This window comes from Canis lupus, chromosome 23 (assembly GCF_003254725.2).
Source record: "Canis lupus dingo isolate Sandy chromosome 23, ASM325472v2, whole genome shotgun sequence".
Classification (NCBI taxonomy): domain Eukaryota; kingdom Metazoa; phylum Chordata; class Mammalia; order Carnivora; family Canidae; genus Canis; species Canis lupus.
In genome coordinates, this window is record NC_064265.1 from 50,714,753 (window position 1) to 50,737,692 (window position 22,940).

A 22,940-nucleotide genomic window follows, 5' to 3' on the forward strand; every position below is an offset into this window, starting at 1 on the left:
GGATCTAAGGGCCCCGGGTTTCCGTGACAACCTTGTCCAGGATCAGCTCCAAGTCCAGCGCAGCAGCATCCTGAAATTGCGTGTTCGTAAGGAACATAGAAGTCAAGCTTCTCAATAGTTGGGATGCGTCCTAGTAAGAACTACGGGAACCGCAGACCTAAACGCAGGCCCCGCTTCTACCTGCCTGGCTGCGGGCCGGGCGGCGGCTGACCAGACGCTAGATAACGTGCCAAGTCCCCTCAGTGGAGGAGTGGCTCCAATTCAGAGATGACCGGGAAGGCCATGGTCCTTTCATTCAAGAAACAGACAAAATTCAAATGGTTACGAAGTCAAAGCTGTGAGTTGCAGCCACACACATACCCTACCCGGGGATGCGTGGGGAGCAAGGCCCACAGCATGAATCCTGCTGCCCTCCCGATCCTCCCAGTGGGGAGGGGGGGGCGGATCATGGGTTTTCCTTATCAAACCCTGTGAGCGTTCTCTGTCTCCAGCTAAACTAAGCTCCCTATGATAATAAGATGGATTTTGGGGAAAACAAATCTGGTCTTTAAAAAAAAAATTTACAGTTCTCTATTACAGCCTATGTTAAAAAATGGCTCGTAGGACAATGAATACCATCATGCAATTATCTTGTTTTTGGAAACTTTCATGAGAGCTACCTTTAAGTGGCTTTTGACGCAGGTTGAGGGCAACGATCAGTTACAAACTGATGGCAGCAGTGACAATATTTAAAGCTAGAAAACAAAACTTAGAACCTCAGTAAAAAGGTAGTCACTTTGACGATCGCGGTTTTTAAACGGAGAGGGGATTTAGCTTGTCACTGGTCTTCCTTTAGGTTGAGAAACCAAAAATAAAGGACAGGTGTTAACATTCCATAACATGAAAGGACTGCAGTTTTAAGAATCAGGATCATCAGAACAAATACTAAACAACTCGCATGCGTTAGGACTCATGGCTATAGCGGGGAAACACAAGATGAGGGAACATACGCGCAATGGGGAGATTCGCACACAAAGCTGTCAGGGGCAGGCACTAGTGGATTAAGAATCAGGAACTCAGGGGCCCCTTGGGGGGCTCCGCGGTCTAGCGTCTGCCTCCGGTCCCGGTCCTGGGATCAGAGTCCCACATCGGGCTCCCGCAGGGAGACTGCTTCTCCCTCTGCCTGTGTCTCTGCCTCTCTCATAGATAAATAAAATCTTAAAAAAAAAAAAAATTGGGAACTCCATGAAATAGCTAGTGAATGAGGCACAGTCTACTAACAGTTCTAGAATAACACACAGCCTCAATCCCCAGACTTTTAAGTTTCAGAGTAAAAAAAAAAAAAAAAAAAAGTCCTCAAATCTGAATCTGATCAAGTCTTAAGAACTGTGAACTTTACAATACGGGAGATAGGAAAGTATGTCTGGTGATGCCACTGGGTTACGATGAGCAAACCCAGAATGTGGAAATGTCCTCAAAACAAATGACCCAATTTTTTAAAATTGTAAGGGGAAAAAGGATGGGAGAATCTGTGATTAAAAGCAATGGGAAGCCCTGGTGGCGCAGCGGTTTAGTGCCGCCTGCAGCCCAGGGTGTGATCCCAGAGACCCGGGATGGAGTCCCACATCGGGCTCCCTGCATGGGGCCTGCTTCTCCCTCTGCCTGTGTCTCTGCCCTTCTCTCTCGCTGTCTCTCATGAATAAATAAAAAAATAAATAAAATCTTAAAAAAAAATAAAAAAATAAAAGCAATGTAACAATATGAATTTGCTTAAACATACTAATTATAAAAACAAATTAGATAGGAAAATCTGGGTATTGACTGGGCAGTAAGGCATTACAGTTAATTTTTTTTAATAAAAAGTACTGTGGTAGTTTAAATCCTGATCTTTCAGACTGAAATAGTTGGGGATGAAATCAGTTGTCTGGGATTTTCTTCCAAATGAGTGGGAAGTAGAATGGTGAATTGGTAGGTACGAACAAGCAGGCTGACCAGGAATCGATCATTTTTGGAGCAGAGACATGGGTATTGTACTACTTCTGTTAGAAATCTCCTTTAACAGAAGTTGAAAAATTGATACATATTTAAAAAGAGAGCAGCATGAGACTGTCAACTTCTTGACAAAAACCTACAAAACTTTATTTTCATCACCGGTCTCACAAGGCAAAAATTAGGATACATGGAGACATCCTTGCGAAGCCACCTGACACACTACAGATCCCATCCCGCATGCAGGCAAGTTCCTGCATCTGGTCTTCAAAGCTCAGCCACGGTGCTCTCTCCAACCAGGGGAAAGTAGGTACAGAATTAAGCACGATCAAGAATTCAGGATTAATTGGTCAGACAGGGAGGACCTCGGTGGACGGCCGCCGCTGCCCTTCTTCAGTGCTGATCTCGTAAAGGAAATAACTGGCTTCCTGCGTAGACATAGGTTAGCCTCTTAAACAGCTACAGTTCGGGGCAGTATGTGCGACATCATATACAGAAGGAACGCTCTTCGTGCTATTCACCCCTTCAGAAGTCGCTCTTTATTGAGGTCGGGCTTGTTTTCTAGTTACAACAACTGATTTATTAAAGGGGCCCACCCAGGGCAGCCCGGGGGCTCAGCGGTTTGGCGCCGCCTTTGGCCCAGGGCACGATCCTGGAGACCCGAGTCCCACAGGTCCCCACACGTCGGACTCCCCTCCGTAGAGCCTGCTTCTCCCTGTCTCTGCCTCTCTCAGGAATAGATAAAATCTTAAAAAAATAATAATAATAAAGTGGCACACCCAACATTTTAAAATCCAAGGGAGTCTTGTCTCCTTCAATGTAGTTGCCTTAGTTGGCTTTCTTTTTCCAGCCCCGGTGCCCACCACTGGTGACCATGCTTTATAGGTTTTTGAAATTATCTTCAGTTTTTTTCTTTTAAACTCTTAAGTGGCAGTGAATCTTTGTATCTTTCTGCGTGTATTTCATCTTTTGAAACAGCAAATCATTTGGAGCCAAGTCCAGTGGACAAATAAAGTATCAAGCTGTATTAAAAAATTAATGGAAAACTTATTTTAACTATAAAATATGTCCTTTAAGATTTCTAAATTCAGGGGCTCCTGAGTGGCTCAGTCAGTTGAACATCTATCTACTCTTGATTTTGGCTCAGGTCAGGATCTACAGGTTGTGGGTCTGCCCAGCTTTTGGCTCCATGTGGAATCCGTTTGAGGTTCTCTCTCCCTTTGTGTGTGTGTCCTGTCTTTGTCACCACCCGCCCTGTACCCTGCTAAATAAAATCTTTAAAAAAGATTTCTAAATTCACTTCCAAATTATTGGGAAAATAACTCTCAACATGAATAACTTACAAAGTATTCATTTGGATATAGGACTTCTGGCTTTTACAACAAAACTTCAGTGGTCAGACTTTATCAGCCCCAGCCAAGTGGGGGGATGGGGAGAGCTTTTATTACTGAATCTTCCTAGCTTAGATAAAAGTCCTCATTAAATATCTAATTTAATTTAAAGAAAAACCTTAAAAGTCAACAATTGGATCTGATTTGTCATGTTACGTTTTCATTTGTTCAAGAGGGCAGCTCATTTAAGAAATGGTACCATAAATACTATTTATGTGCAAATAGATTTCATTATAAGACTGGCTTAGTGCTACAATGTAACATTTAATATTACATTGCTGCACACAACCCTTTTTTTTTTCCATATATAAGGCTAAGACTTTTACAATAGCTCCCACTGCAGGTAAAAACTGTATTTAATAATCTCAAACCATAGCTAATGGAGGAAAAGAGCAAATTTGTCAGAAAATCAGTATAAGCACTTTACTATTAAAATTTTACTTTTTTTAATAATTTATTTAAATAAGATATTTGAAGCAGTTTAGAAAAACAAGATTTGTATTTTATTTCCTTGTAAAAATCTTTACACATGCAGACAAACCAGTGTTAAGAAAGTATTCACCATCATTTAAACAAATAACCACTTAAATAGAACAGTGTCTGCAATTTTATCTGTATAAAAATAAGATACATTTTTACAGAATTCACGCTCCAGTTCTTATAGCAATAAACAATACACAACTATAATAAGTACAATTGAACCTGACCATGGTTTTCAATTAGATACTGCTAGGGCATTTTAATGTGCAAAAAAAAACAAAAACAAAAAAAAAACAACAAAACAAAAACCAAAACAAAAACCAAAAAGGGGAAAGAAAAAAAAAAAAAAAGCCAAGAAAACAAAAAACCCCCAAAAAGCAAAACAAAAAAAAAAAAACACATAGTTTTTCCAAAACAAAATGTCTTCAGTGTTTCTAGAGACCTAGAGGGTTTTAAGAAATCATATCCTAATCAGTTTGTTTTAATGTTTTTGATTATGAGTCCATACATCACACCATAGATAGGCAAAGCCAGGAACTGATGCAGGCTCAAAGAAGAAAGTCAGCGCCTGTGCCTGCCATGTCCTGAGCGGCTGCCACCATGGTGCTTGCCTTTATGGGACCTCTCAAAGGAGCGAGATCTTTCACGCCTGTCCCTATGATGTCCCCTTTCATGCCTGTGTTTCTTGGCAGCATCTGAGTGATCCCGAGACTTGCTCTGAGATCGAGAACGAGATTTTTTCCTTTTATGACCATGTCTATTTGAACTTTTTAAATCATCTCTGGTGTGCTTGGCCTTAAGGTGAGGAGAACCATGATTATGATGTCTTCTTGGGCTTTCACTGTGACTGCGGGACCTGCTTCTTGATCTTGAGCTGTATGTTCCAGACCGGCTCCGCCTATTATTATAACTTAGATAATAAAAATTTGAGGTTTAGATTCAGTCTCTACTGGGACCAAATTATTTTGGTGGTGCTTATAATAGCTTCAAAACAAAACTATGCTTTTTGTTGAATATCTCACACATGCTCAAAAGAGCCACTGAACAGACATAAGCAGCTAGCAAACTAATTACAAAGCTAACTTGGGAAGACTCTTTGGCCAACTTGAGTATTGGTTATTAACAGTTAATAAAATATTAATATTTTCTAACTGAAATTGAACAAAACTCTTTTCACATTATAAACAAGGTATTACAGCTTTCCATAGCACTTTGTGGTCAGCCCCTACACCTCTCCAAAATATGGGCAAAAACAGAATAGCTCATAAGCTACACCACCCCAAAACAGAAAAGCCATGTATAGGCAGGACATACTTCCAAACTCCTTTCTCGTAATTTACCTCATGTTAAAATATTAAATGTAGCCCAACTGCGACATCTACATTAAATTTTTTAAAAAGTAGGAACCTAACTCCAAATAAGACTCCTTTCTCTAGGAGAATATTTACTTACTGTCTTCTTGGAGTATGTGATCTAGAACGTGATCGCGTTCTTGATCTTGACCGACTAGCACTTCTGCTATTTCTACTTCTTTTGCTGTCTTTTCTTACTCTTCAAAAAAAAAAAAAAAAAAAAAAAACACAAAAACAAAACACACACACACACACACACAAACCCATTATTTTAGGTACATGTTTAGTGTGTTAGAAATTAAAAACATAAAAGATTCCTTAGACCAGTTTTCTAACTCAAGGACACTCACCCATTATAAGGGCTTTTGGAAGCCTGTTGTCTGTCTTCAGGTTCTTTCTTGACTGTCTTCACATTGACAGACACTGGTGACTTCTCTTCAGCTTTCACTTCTCTTGGTGATGCTTAAAAAAAAAAAAACAAAAACAACCCAATAACACAAAGTCATGTTACCTATTGGATTTAACAGAGGGCCAAAAAGTTGTTTCTAAATATAACTCAAGTACCCTGCTTTCAAGTATGATCTTGAGTTGACTAACATGAGAAAAAACAGTAACAGATTCTTCTAACATTGTTTCTATGCCACTGCTAAAGCTTTCTTTTTAAGAAGATTTATCTACTTCTTTATTTAGGGCCGAGGGGGGGCAGGAAGAGAGGGGACGGTGGAGAAAAAAATCTCAAGCAGATTCAGCACTAAGAACAGAGCCTGTCAGGCTGAGATCATGCCTTGAGCCAAAATCAAGAGTCGGATGCTCAACTGACTGAACCACCCAGGTGCCCCTAAATGCTAAAGCTTTCTAATAACCAGACACCTTCAGTGCCCAGTCATTTCAATTCTGAATATATCTTACATGGTTTAGAGGCTGGAGAAAATCCACCAAGGGTTGAAAGGGCTGGAGTTCCATCGGGATTCAAACCCTTTGCTTTTAATTTGGCTTCTTGTAAGGCTACTTTTCTTTTCTCTACTTCTTTTTCCAGCAATTCATAGTTTGGCTAATGGAAGAAAATGAAGTAAGTATTTTCCCCTTATACTAGTTTAGACTCTTAGCACTTAAACATGCGTAAACAACTACCTTTTTTCTGGTATAAAGCCTAAGTGTTTCTATGCAGATTTCCTGGATCTCCTCTTCCGTAGTACCAAAAAGAAGAAACCAGTGGGGACGAGTTGGTAATGGAATCTAAACCATAAAAACAGAATGGTTTAGATCAAATTTCAGTTTTTATTAGGAGGACTGCTAAGTCTTGTGTTTTATCCTATAGAAAAAACAGGCTATATATACCTACCTGAAGAGCTCTAGCTGCAAGGTAGATACAAGCACATGCTATAGTCTCTGGTTGAAATCGAACAAATACATTGGTTCGAAGACTGTCATTCATATAATTCCTGAAAAATATTTCAACCATAAGCTTTGTACATAAACAAAACAGCCAGTCTGAAGCTTACATAAAATTGGAGACTCAATCTACTTTATTCTTTTTTCTTCTCATATTTATATTCATATCCTCATATTCTAGCATATAACAATTCTTAAACTCAAAAATCAGTAAGAGGTAAGAATTTAACACTAGAACCATTCTCCAGTTTTCCTATAAATGACCAAAGTCCTTTAAAATAATCCCATATTATTCCAAATAAAACTTATTTTTATATATTTCTATAAAAGGCAATACTTTGAAAGTCAATTTTGACATAACTAAGTTTCAGAAATGATAAACCACTCCAACAATACTTCAAGCCATTAATCATTGACCATCTCTCCTTTATCCACAATAAAAAGCAGTGTCAACCAAGTTCTTTCAAAATCTCAAAATATTGTGACAGGGGTAAAAAGGCATTTTCAGTAAGCACTCACCAAGTTATATTAAGACAACTAAGTAAGCTACTTCAGAAAATTTAGATAGGGAAGAGCAGTAAATATACAAAACAGCCTTGTTTACATACCTTTTTTGTGACTGAGTATAAACAAAAGCAATAAACTACTTCAGTTAATAAAATGCTGGACTTTTTTATTAGTGAACCCTCCCCGCAATATCCCTAAAGTATTAAAGAAACTTCACAAATTGTTTAAAAGGTTAAACTAAGAAGACTATTTCTTAAAAATCCTTACCCACGAAAACTGCTTAAATGTTTTATAGAGCATATATAAAAATGTCATGCATTTTATAAAAGCAATTAGACTTTTCTAATACCACTAGTATATACTTATTCCTAAAGAAGCATGGTAGTCATTAAGTCCAGAACACAAAATTTACTTAAGTCCTGCATATCAAAGAGTCTTAAAAAAGTAATTGTAGCTGGACCAAATTGTTTTACCTTAAAATAAGCTAGCCCTCTAAATCAAACATCTTCATGTCAAAAGTCCAAGTTCTAAAGTGCTTATGTTAATATTAACATCTCTCTTAAAAATGTACTATTATTATTGCCTCAGTAGTCCAGCAGCTGCAATGCATCCAGTATGGGAATGGCACCCATTTTAAGCTGCAAGCTGTAGTCTCCTTTGACAGAATCCATGCTATACATACTAAAATTAGAAATCTAAGTCAAACTCCTAACCAAAAAAAAAAAAAAAAAAAAAAAAAAAAATCATTTTATTCATACTGGCTGGACAACAAATCTATCAAAAATGAACTACTCATTTTGATAGTTACAGGTATACATTATATACACAGGCATGTTGAATAGTTACTTCTAGAAGCAAATATACAAATCCTTTTGACACCCCGACAGAACTAGAAGATGCTGCCAGATGGATATGGACCACTTCAGTGAATCTCGGATGAGAGCTTGCACTGGATTGGCTGGAGAGCAGGGCAGCCAATCAGGCCATCCTGAGGTCATGGGCTGAAGTGCAGAGGGCAGAGTTCTATGACTTACCATCATGGACTACCCTTTAATTAAAGAGTAGAAAAAAGAACAAAGTTAAATTGAGTTCTCCATTGAAAGCAATTAGTCAAGCCAAGAAAACAGGAAGCAGAAATAAGCATTATTTACCTTTTGGTTAAAAAACAAAAAAAACAAAAAGCACCAAAACAAACTCCTCTCATTATTTTGGAAAGGGAAAACGAAACTTACTTTATTTCTGCTTCTGTTTTCCTGGCTAGGAAAGAAATGTAAAAAAGCAACTTACCAGGCAGTTTGAACCAGGGTTTGATTACGTTCACATTCTAAGACTTGTAAATACATAACAATGATCTGAAGGACAAGGGAAAAAAACTCAATTTAGCATATCGGTGGGTCTTTCAGAGTTCAATGAATATATAAGTAACTGAAATGTTAGGTACAAGTTTTAACGCTTCTACAAACTGCATAGATAATACAGACCAACCTAAAATGCACATTATAGGCAACGTGGGTTATTATGCTACTACAGTCCATATAAAAATTTAAAATATGATCCAAAATTCACAGGAAAAAAAAATGAGTTAAGTCAATTAAAAACAATACCTAGTATCTCATGAACACATTACTATGTGACAGATGCTGTGGTAAGAAATGTCACTTAATTTCCCAAGATACAATTCTTCATGTCCAAAAACCCTAGACTATGTTTTTAAAGTTATACAATGAGTATGACCTATGACCACATTATTTAATACACACAGTGGGTATTATATAGTAAATAAACACTACTCTTTCTGCAGTGAAGCTTATCTCACTTAAGCATGATAAATACTACAATATAAATAGCTCCACGAGAGTTCAGGTCAGAGCTTTCTGGACCTGTAGAATCAATCATTCCCATTCTACAATCTTAAAGATGTGGAACCTGAGGAACAGATATGTTTGCCCAAGTCACACAGCTAAGGGCAGAGACAAGTTTCTATCACAGACAGTCCTATCCCCAGAGCACCCTCATGGTAACCACTGCAGTGATCATATGTAAGCAAAGAGATACTGGAGAAATCTATAAACGTACAAGAACAGGAACAGTGAGCAGCCACCATGATTTGAACATTTTACTGAGCAACCAGTTGCATGCCAGGTACTTCTGCAGATGTGTATTATTATTTACTCTTAGAATAAGGTACTTCACACACAGTCTGTTTTCTAGGTAGGGAAGCTGGGTTAACCACAGAGGCAAAAAGAACTTATCTGTGTCCACATAATGAAGTGTGAAGGTCTGAACCCAGGTCTTTTTGACTCCTATTTTACTGATAAATTTCAATATCCTAAAGGATGCTATTTAAAACCAAGGTCAACTCTCAAAATAACCGTAACAAATTCACGTAAGATACAATTTTAAGAAAAACCCTAATACTTACGAACGTTAATTTCTGCACTCTACAACTCACCTTATGGGGATGCTTGACATGCACACAAAATCCCAACTCCTTTAGCACCCTCCTCTCTGCCTTGATAACTTGATTTTTGGTGTTAATGTAGTTCTGATCAAGGATCAGGGGGCTTGGAGTCCTATAGTTTGTAAGAAATAAAATCAAAACTGTTTTGCACATCCAAAAAATTTTATTTGTGGCATCTCCATTTTCCCTTCCAACCAACTATTGGCAACAGAAACCAGCTTTTTAAACTCCTGCAAACAAGTTAAAGCATTAATCTTGTGCTGTCCAAGTTATGCTAATTAAACATATACTTAACTAAGTTTCTATAGAAACTAACTCGATTCTGTAGAGAAAAATTCACTCTATGCTTTATCTAGCCTTTGTTGATCTTTTTCATAGGATTCCCTTATAGGTGTGTATGCATTTATATATAAATAAACTTAAGTGATTACTGATTTATCATCACAAACCCCATCAGTCTAGACTTTACAATGACAAAGCTAATGGATTCTTGAAAATACTTACTATAAAGACTTCATAGATTATAATGATTTTACTTGTTTTTCTAAAATATCAACCCTTGGCTAGTTTAGGACCAAAGTAAAAATTGGAGAGGAAAAAAATGGTAGGCAGCTAGCTAATCCAGATTCCCTAAATGGGTGCTTTGCTTAAACAAATTGTTCTAAGAATCCACCACTGTCAAAGAAAATCTGATAACTAAAGATTGACCTCAATTACAGAAAGAAATGTGTTGAAAATTAGATTCAAACCCAAAAGTTGATAAAAAGTAAGTTTACACTAGGTCTGAGTTGTTATTAGGCAGAATAACTTTCTTTAGAATGTGATGAAGAAGAGACTGGGGACTGTAATGAGGGAACCAGAAGAATGCTCAAGCTTCTCTGTGCCAGACTAAATTCTGATAGCTCCAAAAGCTGTAACGCAGAAAGCTATCAATGGTTAAGTGCTTTGGAAATAGCATGTTCAGTTAAAAGACTAAGTCTTGAACTGAAAATTGGTTTCTTACTGAGAAGTTTGTTTTTAGTCAGGACTAGTGGATTTTCATTTTCCCAATGTCCTTCATTTGCTACATTATTAGATCCAACTACCAAGAAAGTACGTTTTCATTAAGGCGTGGTTATAGAATATGTATATGGGGAGAACATGTAAATATTTTTCCCCATACTGAATTCATTTTCAGCCAAAATATTCAAGTTTTTGCCCTGGGCAGAACACCTGTTTTTAAAAGATAGTCATTCTGAACATTACTCCAATTCACAACTCATTTTACCTTACATACCAAATGCAGAAAAACGTAAGCTCATATTTAAATACATTCACTTGAATATTAGACAACAATCTGAAATGAGCTACAGTTAAACTAGTGACATACATCTAAAAAATCTGCTTTCTAAAAACCTGCTTACTCCCATTCTAAATCACAGCAACTGGAATGCTTGTTAAGACTACTTCAAATTATTTCATACTACGATTTTTATAAAATACACCAAAAACAAGAAAAAGGTTGGCAAATTTGACAAGATGGAAACTAGCTTACTTAAATTAACAATGCTGAAAATGGCCTTTCCGCAGTTCAATTCCCATTACAGCCATGCCAAGTGTGAGGAATGAGGCCACCAACCGGACAGGGGACTGATTTCAAACATAAAAATATAACAACGAATCTTCTTTATCAGGACGATAGGCTACAAGTTAATTGCTCTTTGAGAGAAAATTAATTTAACTTCAGAGCAATCAATGTATACATGAAAATGTAACCCAAAAATCTTAAGACTTGTAAATTTTCACGGTTTATCATCATTAACAGAAAACTTGGAAAAAGGTCAAGTGCAAACCTTAGATTTTCCTAACTAGTGATCTGATGGCCCTCCCTCGACAGGTATTAGGACAGGCATCTTCTAAGGCTGGAGATACTCTACTACTAACCCTTTACCCCCGGCAATTCAGACTGTAATCTGCACCACTACAATCCTAAAAATAAAATTTTATAAAATCAGTTTTGTTTTCCCCTATTTATATTGAGCAAACTCCTCTACGTCTTTTACGAAGCGTGGTTTAAGAGTTGCCTTCAAATTCTGTTAAAATTCATTTTTCCTGCAATTAACTAACCACTTGATTGAATAATGGCTATCTGATCCCAAATCAGGCTTACTCAGTCACTAATTCTGCTTAAATCAATTGTTATTTTCCACTCATTCTGCCACAATCTTCACTTTCCCTTCCTTGGGTATCAAAAACCCAGGAACACCAAAACCCAATTAAGGAAACCAAACCCATTTACTACAATTTCAACTATGTATTCAACTTCTTGCTTAGGCCTTCTATTACCTAACCTAGTTTTGAAAGTTAACTTTGCAGCCATGTAAACTGCTGTCTTCGTTTTGTTAAGAATGGGTTTTAAACCAAGGAAGGCTCAGTGAGCATGTATTTATAACTACCTTATAAAGATTACTTTGTATCAGAAATAGAAAAATGTGTCCCCTGCCTCCTCAGTAAGAAGAGAAAACTGTGTAAGCAAGTGGTTTCCTTACTTATGTTAACAAAGTATCAATCAGCACTGCCTATGGCAGCAAGAACATAAAACTGAATGGAGGCTCGCTAGAATTTCTTCATTTTGGCAAACTTCCCAGTAAGTTTTAGGAGGTGACACTCTTAAACCTCTTAAAAAGAAAACTTGTCATCTTTTCAGAGAAAAAATAATCTTCATTATCAATAACCAACCAAACCTAACTCTACCTCTCCTCTGCTTTTAAGTTTGTCAGATTTTTCAGATTAAATTTACATGAAAAGAACAATTTTCAAATTTAATAGGAAATCTTGGGCTTTGGTCACTGAAGTTTATCTGGTCCCTCAGAGTAACTTTTCCTTTAGTATAATTAGTTGAAATACAACTTAAGAAAAAAATGAAAAAATAGGAATACACCCAAACATGGTTAGTCTCATTCATGTGCTAGAAAAACCTAGAAAATTTGCAACTAGTTCTTCAAGAGACTATACACTAAAAGGAGATTAAGTAGTTTTACAGGGAGCCAGACTGTTGTTTAATAAACAGAAATGTGTAATGCCTACTCCAAAGGAACGTTCCTTCGTTATCAGTTTTTAAACAAACCGAAGGCCACCACCTTTAGAGCCACCAAAATAAACCGGGGTAGGTTGGACTAAACGACAAGATCACTTAATACCTTTCCAACTTCCTATCTACATAGGTATTGAAAATACCACACCACATTCACCAGTGAGTGGGTGCATCAGTCTGAAGATTTCATTGTCTTCTTTTAGACAAGCCGTCAAGGATGCATGTGTGGACTCCTTATAATTACAGAAAATGCTTAATTTTCTGGAAATGAGCTGCATCGCTAAAGCAAATTAAGTTGGAAACTAGTGAAAACGAAAAGGCTCTCTTCCCTTTCAATTTAGCCATTTATTCTGAGCTTAAATGATAATTACATAACTACAAAAAATTGAAGGGAGAGTTCAAATAACCCATGACAGAACTTGGGGCAGTGGTACTCTCTAAAAGCTCCTCTGGAGATTCTAAATGCGTAATCAGGACTAAAAAATGACCTACTAAAGGCTACAAAAATGATGCCTCCTCTGTAATTACCAAGATCATACTACAATTTAAAGCTATGCATAAATCAAATTATAACAGCATCATTAAGATAAACTGATATGCTATTTATCTAACTCAAGTGTAACGCTGACAGTACTTTCTAGTGATGTTACATAAAAAAATGTAAAGCTATAGTTCTAATAACTTGGACAGCAAAGACAAAAGCTTATAACAAGAAACAGGAGTTTTTCTAAATGGTTCACCAGTGGCCAACCTGTTAGTCCCCGATTCCAGTGACCTATTCTCAGAGCACTGGCTTCTCCTTGGGGATTTTCGATACTTCACTCACTGTTGCCATGACGACAGCTTCATCTCTATGTACCACTCCACATCACCCAGGCTTTGGTAAATGTAGCTGGTCGCTGTATAGTCGGTTGCAAGGGAAAAAAGAGTTGAAGTTAATAACATATACAAGCTACGTGTCTGAGTAAACTTGTAATATGCATAGAAACACTTTTACATCCTGCTTTAAAAAAAGGCTTCCATGCATTTAACTCCTTTTAAACTTCATGCTATAATCAGACTTGTAAGATTGAGACAAAGTCAATTTCTCTGTAATAATGACCAAAACACACTATTACATGAGACACAACAGTCAGTCAAGTGAGATGTTTTAAATTCCAAGGTCTTTAAGGTTAAGACCTATTCTAACATCAAGGAAGAATGCTCTAAGTCTCACAGAAAAACGGAAAGTAGATAATCATTGTTAAGCGATAATACAATAGTTGGCTCAATGGTTCAAAGAATACGGACAGAAAACTCCCTTAGGCAAACACAGAATCCTTTTACTAAGGATAGAAAGCCTTTTTATTACTGTCATGTTTTAAACACCCTGAAGAATCAGCTAGATACCTAAAAACAAAGTTTAGCTCAGACCAGACTAAATACCAATTTGAAATCTTCCCAATTTCCAGGGATTCCTCACCAAGAAGCTAAAAGATATTGTAAAATGAAATAAAAAAATTAGTCTACCCCTGGACATGGTTAGGATGAAGGAGAAAAGATGGCAGAAAAAGACTGTAAGAAAACTGAAAAATGCCGTGAAAACTATGTGGGCAACAATGTTTCAGACTTTGTAAGTAGACTAAAGGTTACTTTACTGTTTGTCTGTGGATGGTTCCATTCCTGCCAGCTTAGACTCAGCCAAGAACGACCACTCGCATAGGATACTAATTTGACACTAACTGACAACCCAACCCCCAGCAACTTAAAATCCTCTTATAACGGACTCCCACAGGGTAAGCTGGTCCAACATCAGGGTTCCTTAAAGAGCTAACACAAAAAGTAAATCTACGCCAAGGATAGCCTCCTGGAGCGTGTACTGCAAGTCCCCTCTAGATGCAGGAAGCCCTGCGACGCTAACTTTTTTGGCACTGCCTCACAGGAACACGTAAAGTCCACATAAAGTGTTGTCGCGTAGCCACAAAAATCTGTAATACGACACACCACTTGGTCTCTGTTTTCCTACTTCTTACAAGATCGAATAAAACGGACCTCATCTAAATGTAACCCAATCGGTTATTTCTCTACCCCACTCACTGATACTGTTTCTGACCAAAACAAAATACCTGTTCAATCCCTTTGACTTCAAACTTCAACCTTTATCATCATCCTGCAGTCCTTTCAGATCCGGCATTATGCGACATATAGCGTAGTTCAATGTTGAGAAGTATTCTAACAAGAGCCAACCTCAATTGATAAAGAATTCACTGGGACTCCGAGTGGAAAGACAGACTCTACGCAAACTTTGCCGCAGTTATTAACTTGCACTGCAGGGTTTACGCTCCCAGCCTTCCGTCTTCCAAGAGAGGGGAGGGGGTGGGGGTGGGGTGGGGGAGTAACTTACAGAAGACACTCACACTTGAGCCAAACGTATTCCCTTTCTTGTTTAATCTTAAGCCCCAGGACTGGCTTCACAGCACTGTTAGGATTGTCCATAAATGCAACTGCCTCTACAAACTTTAGATAGCTGGTTAATTGTGGCTGGTTTCCAATGGGTTTGGGTTTTTATCAGTGAGCTCCTACGTGCATCTCAACACCTGAATTACGGCCGGGTTTATCCTTTGCCACCAGTTTCGAAGAGAAAAGGGAAATGCTTTGGTTGGATGGTTGGTGCACGAGACGGTAGCGGCAAGCAACACTGCGCTCAGTAACGCCCATCTTACCTTTTTCCTCTCAACTGGCGGAGGTGGTGGAACACGTTGATCACATCTCTTATTCTTCTGGGGGCTTCTTCGATTTTCGACGCAAGGTTAATACAGGCCATGGCGACGATCTGCAAGAGCCCACAAGCGAATGCGACGTGGTTACACCCGGGGGGGGGGGGGGGACACGATCGAGGAAGCAAAATCGGGGAGAAGGGCTCCCCCCATCCCATCCCATCCCCCCCCACCCCTGCCGGCAAGTTTCACCGACTTGTTCTGATTTGCAGATTTCAGGACGCAGCTGGGATTTGGGGTGAAACAGAAGCGTGATGGGCATTCCTAGACCGCAAGCTCACCAGCAGGCTACTGATGCGTCTTTTTTTTTTTTTTTTTTTAATTTTTTTTTTTTTTTTAATTTTTTATTGCTTAACGGGCCAGCTCGGCCTTCCGGCGGGAGCCGCACGACCGGGTCGGGGAGGCTCCGGGGCGGAGCGGAGCGCGCTCCGGGCACGTCCCCCGCGCGGTACAAAGGCCTCGGCTAACCACTCCCTCCCTGGAAGCGCCGCCGCGGCCGCCCCCTCCCCCCTCCCCCCTCCCTCCCCGCCCCTCCCCTCCCCGGCCCGCTTCCGGGTGGAGAAATCCCCGCGCCCCCGCCCCCGCCCCCGCGGGCTCACCTCGAAACTGTGCTTGACGAAGGACTTGGAGTAGAAGAAGCGGTGGAACAGCACCTGCCCCGTCGCCATCGCCACCTGCAGACCGAGAGGAGAAGCAAGCGCAGGGGTCAGGCGGGCCGAGCGCCGCCGCCGCCGCCGCCGCCGCCGCCGCCGCCGCCATCTTGGGCCGCCGCGCGCCCCTCCCCCCGGCCCGCCGCCCCGACCTGCGGCAGGCGGAGGAGGATGCCGGCCGCCTGGATGAGCTCGCAGCCCAGGATGCGCAGGTCCGTCTCGCTGGGCAGGTCCAGCCCGTCCTGCATGGACGGCGTCGGCGACAGCCGCTCCTCCGGGATCAGCGAGTGGTCGATGGTGAGCGACACCTCCGAGTACAGGCGGTCGCCGATCAGGATCCCGCCCGCCGCGGGCGTCGTCGCGGCCGCCGTCCCCGAGCTGGGGCCGCCCGCGCTCGGGGCGGCGGACGCGGCGGCGGCGGCGGCGGCCGCGGCGGCGGCGGCGGCGGCGGCGGTCGGGTGAGGCCCGGACGCCATGGTGTGGGCGAGCTGCACGCACGCCCGACGCAGCCGGAACCCGGGCGAGACTAACCAGCGTCCTCGGCGCGCCCGACGTGCCCGCGACCGCCCCGGGGCCGCCTCACGCCGCGTGCGCTTCCGCCCTGACGTCACCGCGCCGGCGCGCGCCAGCTAGTCCCTGCGGGGCGGGGCGGGGGCGGGGGCGGGGCGGTGGGCGCTGCGGGGCCTCGAGCTCTGCGGGGGGGGGCTCGGGGGGCCTCGAGCTCTGCGGCGCGTCGGGCTCTGCGGGGGCGGGGGGCGCTGCGGGGGGCGTTGTGGGGTGTCGGGCTCTGCGGGGAGCGCTGCGGGGCCTTGATCTCTGCTGGCATCGGGCTCTGCGGTGGGGGGGGGGGCGCTGCGGGGAGTCGGGCTCTGCGGGGCGTCGGGCACTGCGGGGCGTCGGGCTGTGCGGACGTCGGGCTCTGCGGGGCCTCGAGCTATGCGGGGCGTCGGGCTCTGCGGGGCGTCGGGCACTGCGGGGCGTCGGGCTGTGCGGTCGTCGGGCTCTGCGGGGCCTCGAGCTATGCGGGGCGTCGGGCTCTGCGGGGAGTCGGGCTCTGCGGGGCGTCGGGCACTGCGGAGGGCGCTGTGAGGTGTCGGGCTCTGCGGGGCCTCGAGCTATGCGGGGCGTCGGGCTCTGCGGGGAGTCGGGCTCTGCGGGGCGTCGGGCACTGCGGAGGGCGCTGTGAGGTGTCGGGCTCTGCGGGGCCTCGAGCTATGCGGGGCGTCGGGCTCTGCGGGGAGTCGGGCTCTGCGGGGCGTCGGGCACTGCGGAGGGCGCTGTGAGGTGTCGGGCTCTGCGGGGCCTCGAGCTATGCGGGGCGTCGGGCCCTGCGGGCGTCGGGCGCTGCGGGCGTCGGGCGCTGCGGGGGAGCACTGCGGGGCCTCGAGCTCTGCGGGCGGTGGGCGCAGCGGGGTGTCGGGCACTGCGGGGGACGTTGCGGGGCGTCGGGTTCTGCCGGCGTTGGGCGCTGCGGGGGACGCTGCAGGGCCTTGAGCTATGCGGGCGTCGGGCTCTCCGGGGCCTCGAGCTCTGCGGGGCGTCGGGCTCTGCGGACGTCGGGCGCTGCGGGGAGGGCGCTGCGGGACCTTGAGCTCTGCGGGCCTCGGGTTCTGCGGTGCCTCCAGCTCTGCGGGCATCGGGCTCTGCGGGGGGCGCTGCGGGGCGTCGGGCACTCCGGGGGCGTCGGGCACTGCGGGGGGCGCTGCGGGGCGTCGGGCTCTGCGGGCGTTGGGCGCTGCGGGGGACGCTGCAGGACCTTGAGCTCTGCGGGGCGTCGGGCTCTGCGGACGTCGGGCGCTGGGGGGGGGGGGGCGCTGCAGGACCTTGAGCTCTGCGGGCCTCGGGCTCTGCGGGGCCTCGGGCTCTGCGGGGCCTCGAGCTCTGCGGGCGGTGGGCTCTGCGGGGTCGCTGCGGTCCTGGCCGCCCCGCTCGGCGGGACAGGGGCCTGGGCTCCCGCGGGGCGTCCGCCGCCCGTCCGCCTGCGAGACTCAGTGCCGCGGCCCGGAGCAGCCCGGGCTCCGGGAGGACGGCGGCGACTTGCCAGGCGCCGCGCGGCCCGGGGATCAGGGGGCTCCTTCGGGCTCCGCGCGCTTAGGCAGGGTGGGAGACGTCCACCTCCTAGGGTGGTGTTTTGGTTTTTGTATTTTATTTTGTTGTTATCGTTGTTGTTTTTGGTGCCCTGGGATGTTGGCCAGCGACTCCCGGAATGTCCCCAAATTCGAGGTAAAAGGGACCCCACGGATGAAGTCTCCTGGGGTCTAGCGTTGGGAGACAGTGAGTAGGGCTGCGTAGGCTCCAACTCTCCATCGTTCTGTCCCAGGCTTGACCCCCGGAGAGGCTTGGGGGGGGATGAGACGCCCCGCGGACTCTCACCTGGACTCCCACCTGCCTCGGACGACAGGCGCACCCACCCTGGCATCTCCGGAGCAAAGGAAGTCCATGCATTTTGGTATTTGTCAGTGACATCACTGAAGCAACACATACTCAGAGACCTCTTTTTTTTTTTTTTTTAATTTTTATTTATGATAGTCACACAGAGACACAGAGAGAGAGGCAGAGACACGGGCAGAGGGAGAAGCAGGCTCCATGCACCGGGAGCCCGACGTGGGACTCGATCCTGGGTCTCCAGGATCGGGCCCTGGGCCAACGGCAGGCGCCAAACCGCTGCGCCACCCAGGGATCCCCTCTTTTTTCTTTTTCTTTCTTTCTTTCTTTCTTTCTTTCTTTCTTTCTTTCTTTCTTTCTTTTTTTTTTTTAAGCGTTAAATCTATTCTATTTGGTAAATCCTTGCAGAGCGGTTCTGAAACCTTGACTTGGAGTTGCAGTCTGTGGAGGTCTGAAGACCTACTGATGCTTGAGCCTTACCTGCGGAGGCTGGTGTGATTAACTGAGGGTGGGCCCAGCCAGTGTTTGGATTTTCACATCCTCCAGGGCCTCGAGGGCGCAGGCAGGGTTGAGAAGTAGTATCCCAAGAGGGGATCCTCAGGTGGCTCAGCGGTTTAGAGCCTGCCTTGAGCCCAGGGCGTGACCCCAGGATCCCGGGGTCGAGTCCCACATCACCCTGTGCCCGTGTCTCTGCCTCTCTCTCTCTCTGTCTCTCATGAATAAATAAAACCTTAAAAAAAAAAAAGTAGTAGTATTCCAAGAGAGTGCAATTCTGGCGCTGGCTCAAGCACTTAACCTCTCTGACCATTATCTCCTTGACCTTTCTGACCCGGCTGTTTCCAAGGAAACCTCCCTTCCCAGTATCCGAAAGGGATCTTAAAAATACTACTAACTTTGAAAACTTCAGGATCAAAAAAAAAAAAAAAAAAAAGAAAAAGAAAAAGAAAAAGAAGACTTCAGGATCTTCAAAAACTAATTGATGATACGCTTCTGATAACCTGCCGTGGTCACGTAAGATAGCAGTGTTGGGGAGACCTGGATCAATGATACTCCGCTATTCTTGCAATTGCTTGGGAGTCTTCCATTATTTCAGACAAGAAAAGGTGTAATTGGTAATATGTTTCATCGAATCGCTGAGTTTCAATGAAATCACCTGTGTTTGTAATGACCTGAGAGTAGTTTAATTAATTATTTTTAAAGATTTTATTTATTCATGAAAGCGGGGGGGAGGGGGGGTGGGGGGGGAGAGAGTGAGAGGCAGAGACACAGGCAGAGGGAGGAGCAGGCTCCAAGCCGGGAGGAACACACCCTGGGGTGAAGGCGGCGCTAAACCACTGAGCCACCCAGGCTGACCAGTTTAATTTATTTTAAAGATCTTTTAATGGAATTTTTTTCTCTTTGGAGGCTCTTCCCACCCTGCCGCTCCAATACGCGCTGACATGGTGATATCTTGATTTATTTTATAATATATTTTTATAGTCTCTAGGTCCATGATATTTAAAAGTTCACAAGCATAGGAGGGAGTTCTGGGAGGAAGAGGGGTTCCTTGCTCTCCCCGATATTTTATCTCCCTGCTCCCCACCTCCTGTGCCTGACATTCATTCCAGGAGAGCAGAAACACCCCGACTACTCTTCGCTTCAGGCCTATTTCCTACTCTTCTGACCGTTCCCCGTCTTATATTCAACAGACGTGAATATCTTCACCGTTCATCCCTGCAGTTTCAACAAAGTTGGTAGAGGAAGTGGGCCAACATTTTGTTTATCATTAAGTCATCAAACTGATGTTACTTTTTATTTTGACTTAAAAAAATGACTAATTCAGAGGATGGAATGCAATAGGTCTAGTGGTTCTGCTCCACAAGGTTGTCTAAAGACGGGTTTAAAAAAAAATTGTTTTCAGGGTCAAATTCCAGAAAAATCATGGTTTAGAACATTGTTACATTGTTTCTAAGTTATTTCAGAAAAAAGTTGTTTTTCCATATACCTACATCCAAAACATCAATGTGAAAATGTAGAAAGACTAAGACCTATTCCAAGTTATAAAGGTTGCAGAACTGGGAAGAGTAAAGCATACGTTTTAATTGTATGCAAGCATCAGAAGTGCATTCAGGCAAGCGAGAGGGTTCCATTAGGAAGGTCAATGTTTGAGTTCTTTGTCTTTCGAAATAAAAATGGAATGGTGTGTCTGTAATACATTTTATATATTCTTTCTCATCAAACGGGTCCTAATATTTAAGTGTCTGTGCTTAAATATTAATAAACCTTAAAAAAAAAGTTTAAACTTGCCTTGTCACTCATTTCCTTATCAAATTACCACCTTGCCTTGTTCCCTTCCGCGTCTCTGCCTGAACCTTCTTAGTAGGCCATGAGTTCACCCACGTCTAAAAGGGAATCCGTAATAACTAGAGTAAAGTCGCAGTTTTTACTATTTTAGCCCCACAGGCTTCAGGGCTTAAAAGGGACAATTGGAATTATCAGTGGCCTTCCTGTTACTACTGAAGAATCACGTTCTGGATGCTTTAATCAGTTCTTGTTCCATTAAACTCTGTAGCCTCTCTGGGGATCCTGTTTTTCATTGTTATTTAAACTTTCAGCTTCCTTAATCCTAAAACCGTCATGGATAGAATCTCACTAATTCCTTCAGTAATCGGTGTTCATCAGAGTTTAATTCCGACACTAATTTAGGTTAAAGGAAAATAAAGGATAAGTCCCCACCAGAAGAAGCTATACTTTCTTTTTTTTTTTTTTTAAAGATTTATTTTTATTTATTTGAGAGAGAGAGGTGGGTAGGGAAAGGGCAGAGGAGAGAATCTCAGGCAGACTCCCCACTGAGTGCGGAGCCTGACATGACGACCCTTGAGATTGTAACCTGAGCCAAAACCAACAGCCCGATGCTCAGCTGACCCAGCCACCCCGCTGCCCCAAGAAGCCACACATTTAATAAAGGGAATGGTACACAAGCGATAAATGCTAAGATGACCAGTCAGTGGTGCAAAAAGCAGGCAGAGGAGGGATAGGTCCTGATGGTCAGTGTGCTCATGGAGAACTTACAACCTTAGGAAATCACTCGTCAAGTTTCTATTTATAGCAGAGATCTTAGAATATTCAACTTTGCCCATGAACTATTAATGGGGCTACAGGATTTTTTTTTTTTTTTTTAATTAAGTCTTGTGGTTATATGACAATAGATCCTGGTCTGGTTGCTCTCGTCATTAAATAGTTATTCTGAAAAGATTTATGTGTAATTACCCCTTAGCCTTATACTGCTTGGTAAATCTCACGGTAGCCCTGGCCGGGACATTTCTGCTGCTGGCTCTGCTGGGAACTAGTTCTGAGATTTTAAGCAATTGTACAGTTGTCTCATTTCTTAACAGTGAGGGAGTCAAACGGGACCCCTTGCAAGTCTAAACTTCTGTGACTCTGCTCATGCAAACATCTTGAACCTCAGACTCATCTTTGGTTCTTCATTTCTTCTTTATTTTAGTCACCTAGTCCTGTTACTCCTTCAAGAAAGGAAATTGTTCTTGAATCTGCTGTTCCTCGTGTCCGGACCATTATCGTATCTTTCTAAGTGGTCTCCTTGAGTCCATTCTCACCCATTCCTCATTCATCCAGGGAAATTTCTAAATTAATCTTTGAAATATCAGTTTCCTCCCCTCGCTTTCTCAGAATCTTTGGAAATAAAGAAGAGAGATCAAACACCTCTTGGCAGTTGGGGCTTTGTATGATAATAAACTTGCCCCGGCCTCTGCCTGGCTGGATTGGAGGAGTTTATGACTCTCGATGGTGGGGTCCTTAGCTGGAGCCCCATGTTGGTGTAGAGATTACTTAAATATTAATAAACTTTAAAAAAAAGTTTAAACTTGCCTTGTCACTCATTTCCTTATCAAATTACCACCTTGCCTTGTTCCCTTCCGCGTCTCTGCCTGAACCGAGATTAGCTGCGTGTGTCTCCTAACAGGCATGCAGTTTACCTTCCTGATTTCACATTTTGTCTTACTCTATTTCTCAAGCCTGCAACATTCTTACTCTTCCTCTCTGTTAGCAAATCCTTCCTTTTTTGTTTTTTTGTTTTTGTTTTTGTTTTTGTTTTTTTGAGATCTAAATGAAGCTGTACCTCTTGCCAGAACAGAAGCCTTCCCTACCTGAGCAAGCTTCCCCCTTCTTTACATCCCCTCCTAGCACTCATGGTCTCTAATATACATTTGGACACATTTTGACACTGTTACGCATTGTTACTTGGTAACTTCATGGATGTGTTTCTTGACTCCTTAAAAATAGGACCAGTTTTGATTTTTCATTGTCCACAGACACTGTCCCTATGGAAGGCAGTTAATCAGAACTCCTGGAACTGAACTGCCCTTTTCCCTATTGCCTGGCATAGGAAGGCCTGGTCTTGCCTTTTCCCTTCTGTGCAGCAGCCAGTTCCGTCCTCAAGTGTCTGTGCTCCCACCGTAGCCATCTCACCCTGACTGAGAGCTGCTGCACTCCCTGATGGAGGTCCCCATTTGTCCTGTTCTCTTCG

The 22,940-nt window shown here is 43.5% G+C and overlaps 1 protein-coding gene and 1 long non-coding RNA gene across 6 annotated transcripts; one reads left to right on the forward strand and one right to left on the reverse strand.

The window, feature by feature from the left end:
* Nucleotides 1-3,839: 3,839 nt before the first annotated feature.
* Nucleotides 3,840-16,577, reverse strand: CCNL1 (cyclin L1). Of its 5 annotated transcripts, XM_025436105.3 has the most exons (11): nucleotides 16,183-16,521; nucleotides 15,980-16,054; nucleotides 15,327-15,436; nucleotides 9,543-9,663; nucleotides 8,378-8,442; nucleotides 6,534-6,633; nucleotides 6,323-6,427; nucleotides 6,101-6,242; nucleotides 5,542-5,653; nucleotides 5,292-5,390; nucleotides 3,840-4,749 (listed from the first exon to the last, which is right to left on the reverse strand). In XM_025436105.3, the coding sequence occupies exons 1-11, from the start codon at nucleotides 16,504-16,506 to the stop codon at nucleotides 4,401-4,403; spliced, it is 1,602 nt and encodes a 533-aa protein (XP_025291890.1). In that variant the 5' UTR covers nucleotides 16,507-16,521; the 3' UTR covers nucleotides 3,840-4,400. The 5 variants fall into 5 exon arrangements, with proteins under 5 accessions (XP_025291890.1, XP_048955638.1, XP_048955640.1 ...); XM_049099681.1 differs by lacking the exon at nucleotides 5,292-5,390 and having other exon boundaries at nucleotides 16,183-16,544; XM_049099683.1 differs by lacking the exons at nucleotides 3,840-4,749; nucleotides 5,292-5,390; nucleotides 5,542-5,653; nucleotides 6,101-6,242 and adding an exon at nucleotides 8,125-8,138 and having other exon boundaries at nucleotides 6,388-6,427; nucleotides 16,183-16,576.
* A 1,311-nt stretch (nucleotides 16,578-17,888) lies between these two features.
* Nucleotides 17,889-18,557, forward strand: LOC125753395 (uncharacterized). The gene is made up of 2 exons (XR_007405104.1): nucleotides 17,889-18,253; nucleotides 18,351-18,557. It is a non-coding gene; the product is annotated as an uncharacterized LOC125753395 (long non-coding RNA).
* The last annotated feature ends 4,383 nt before the right edge of the window (nucleotides 18,558-22,940 follow it).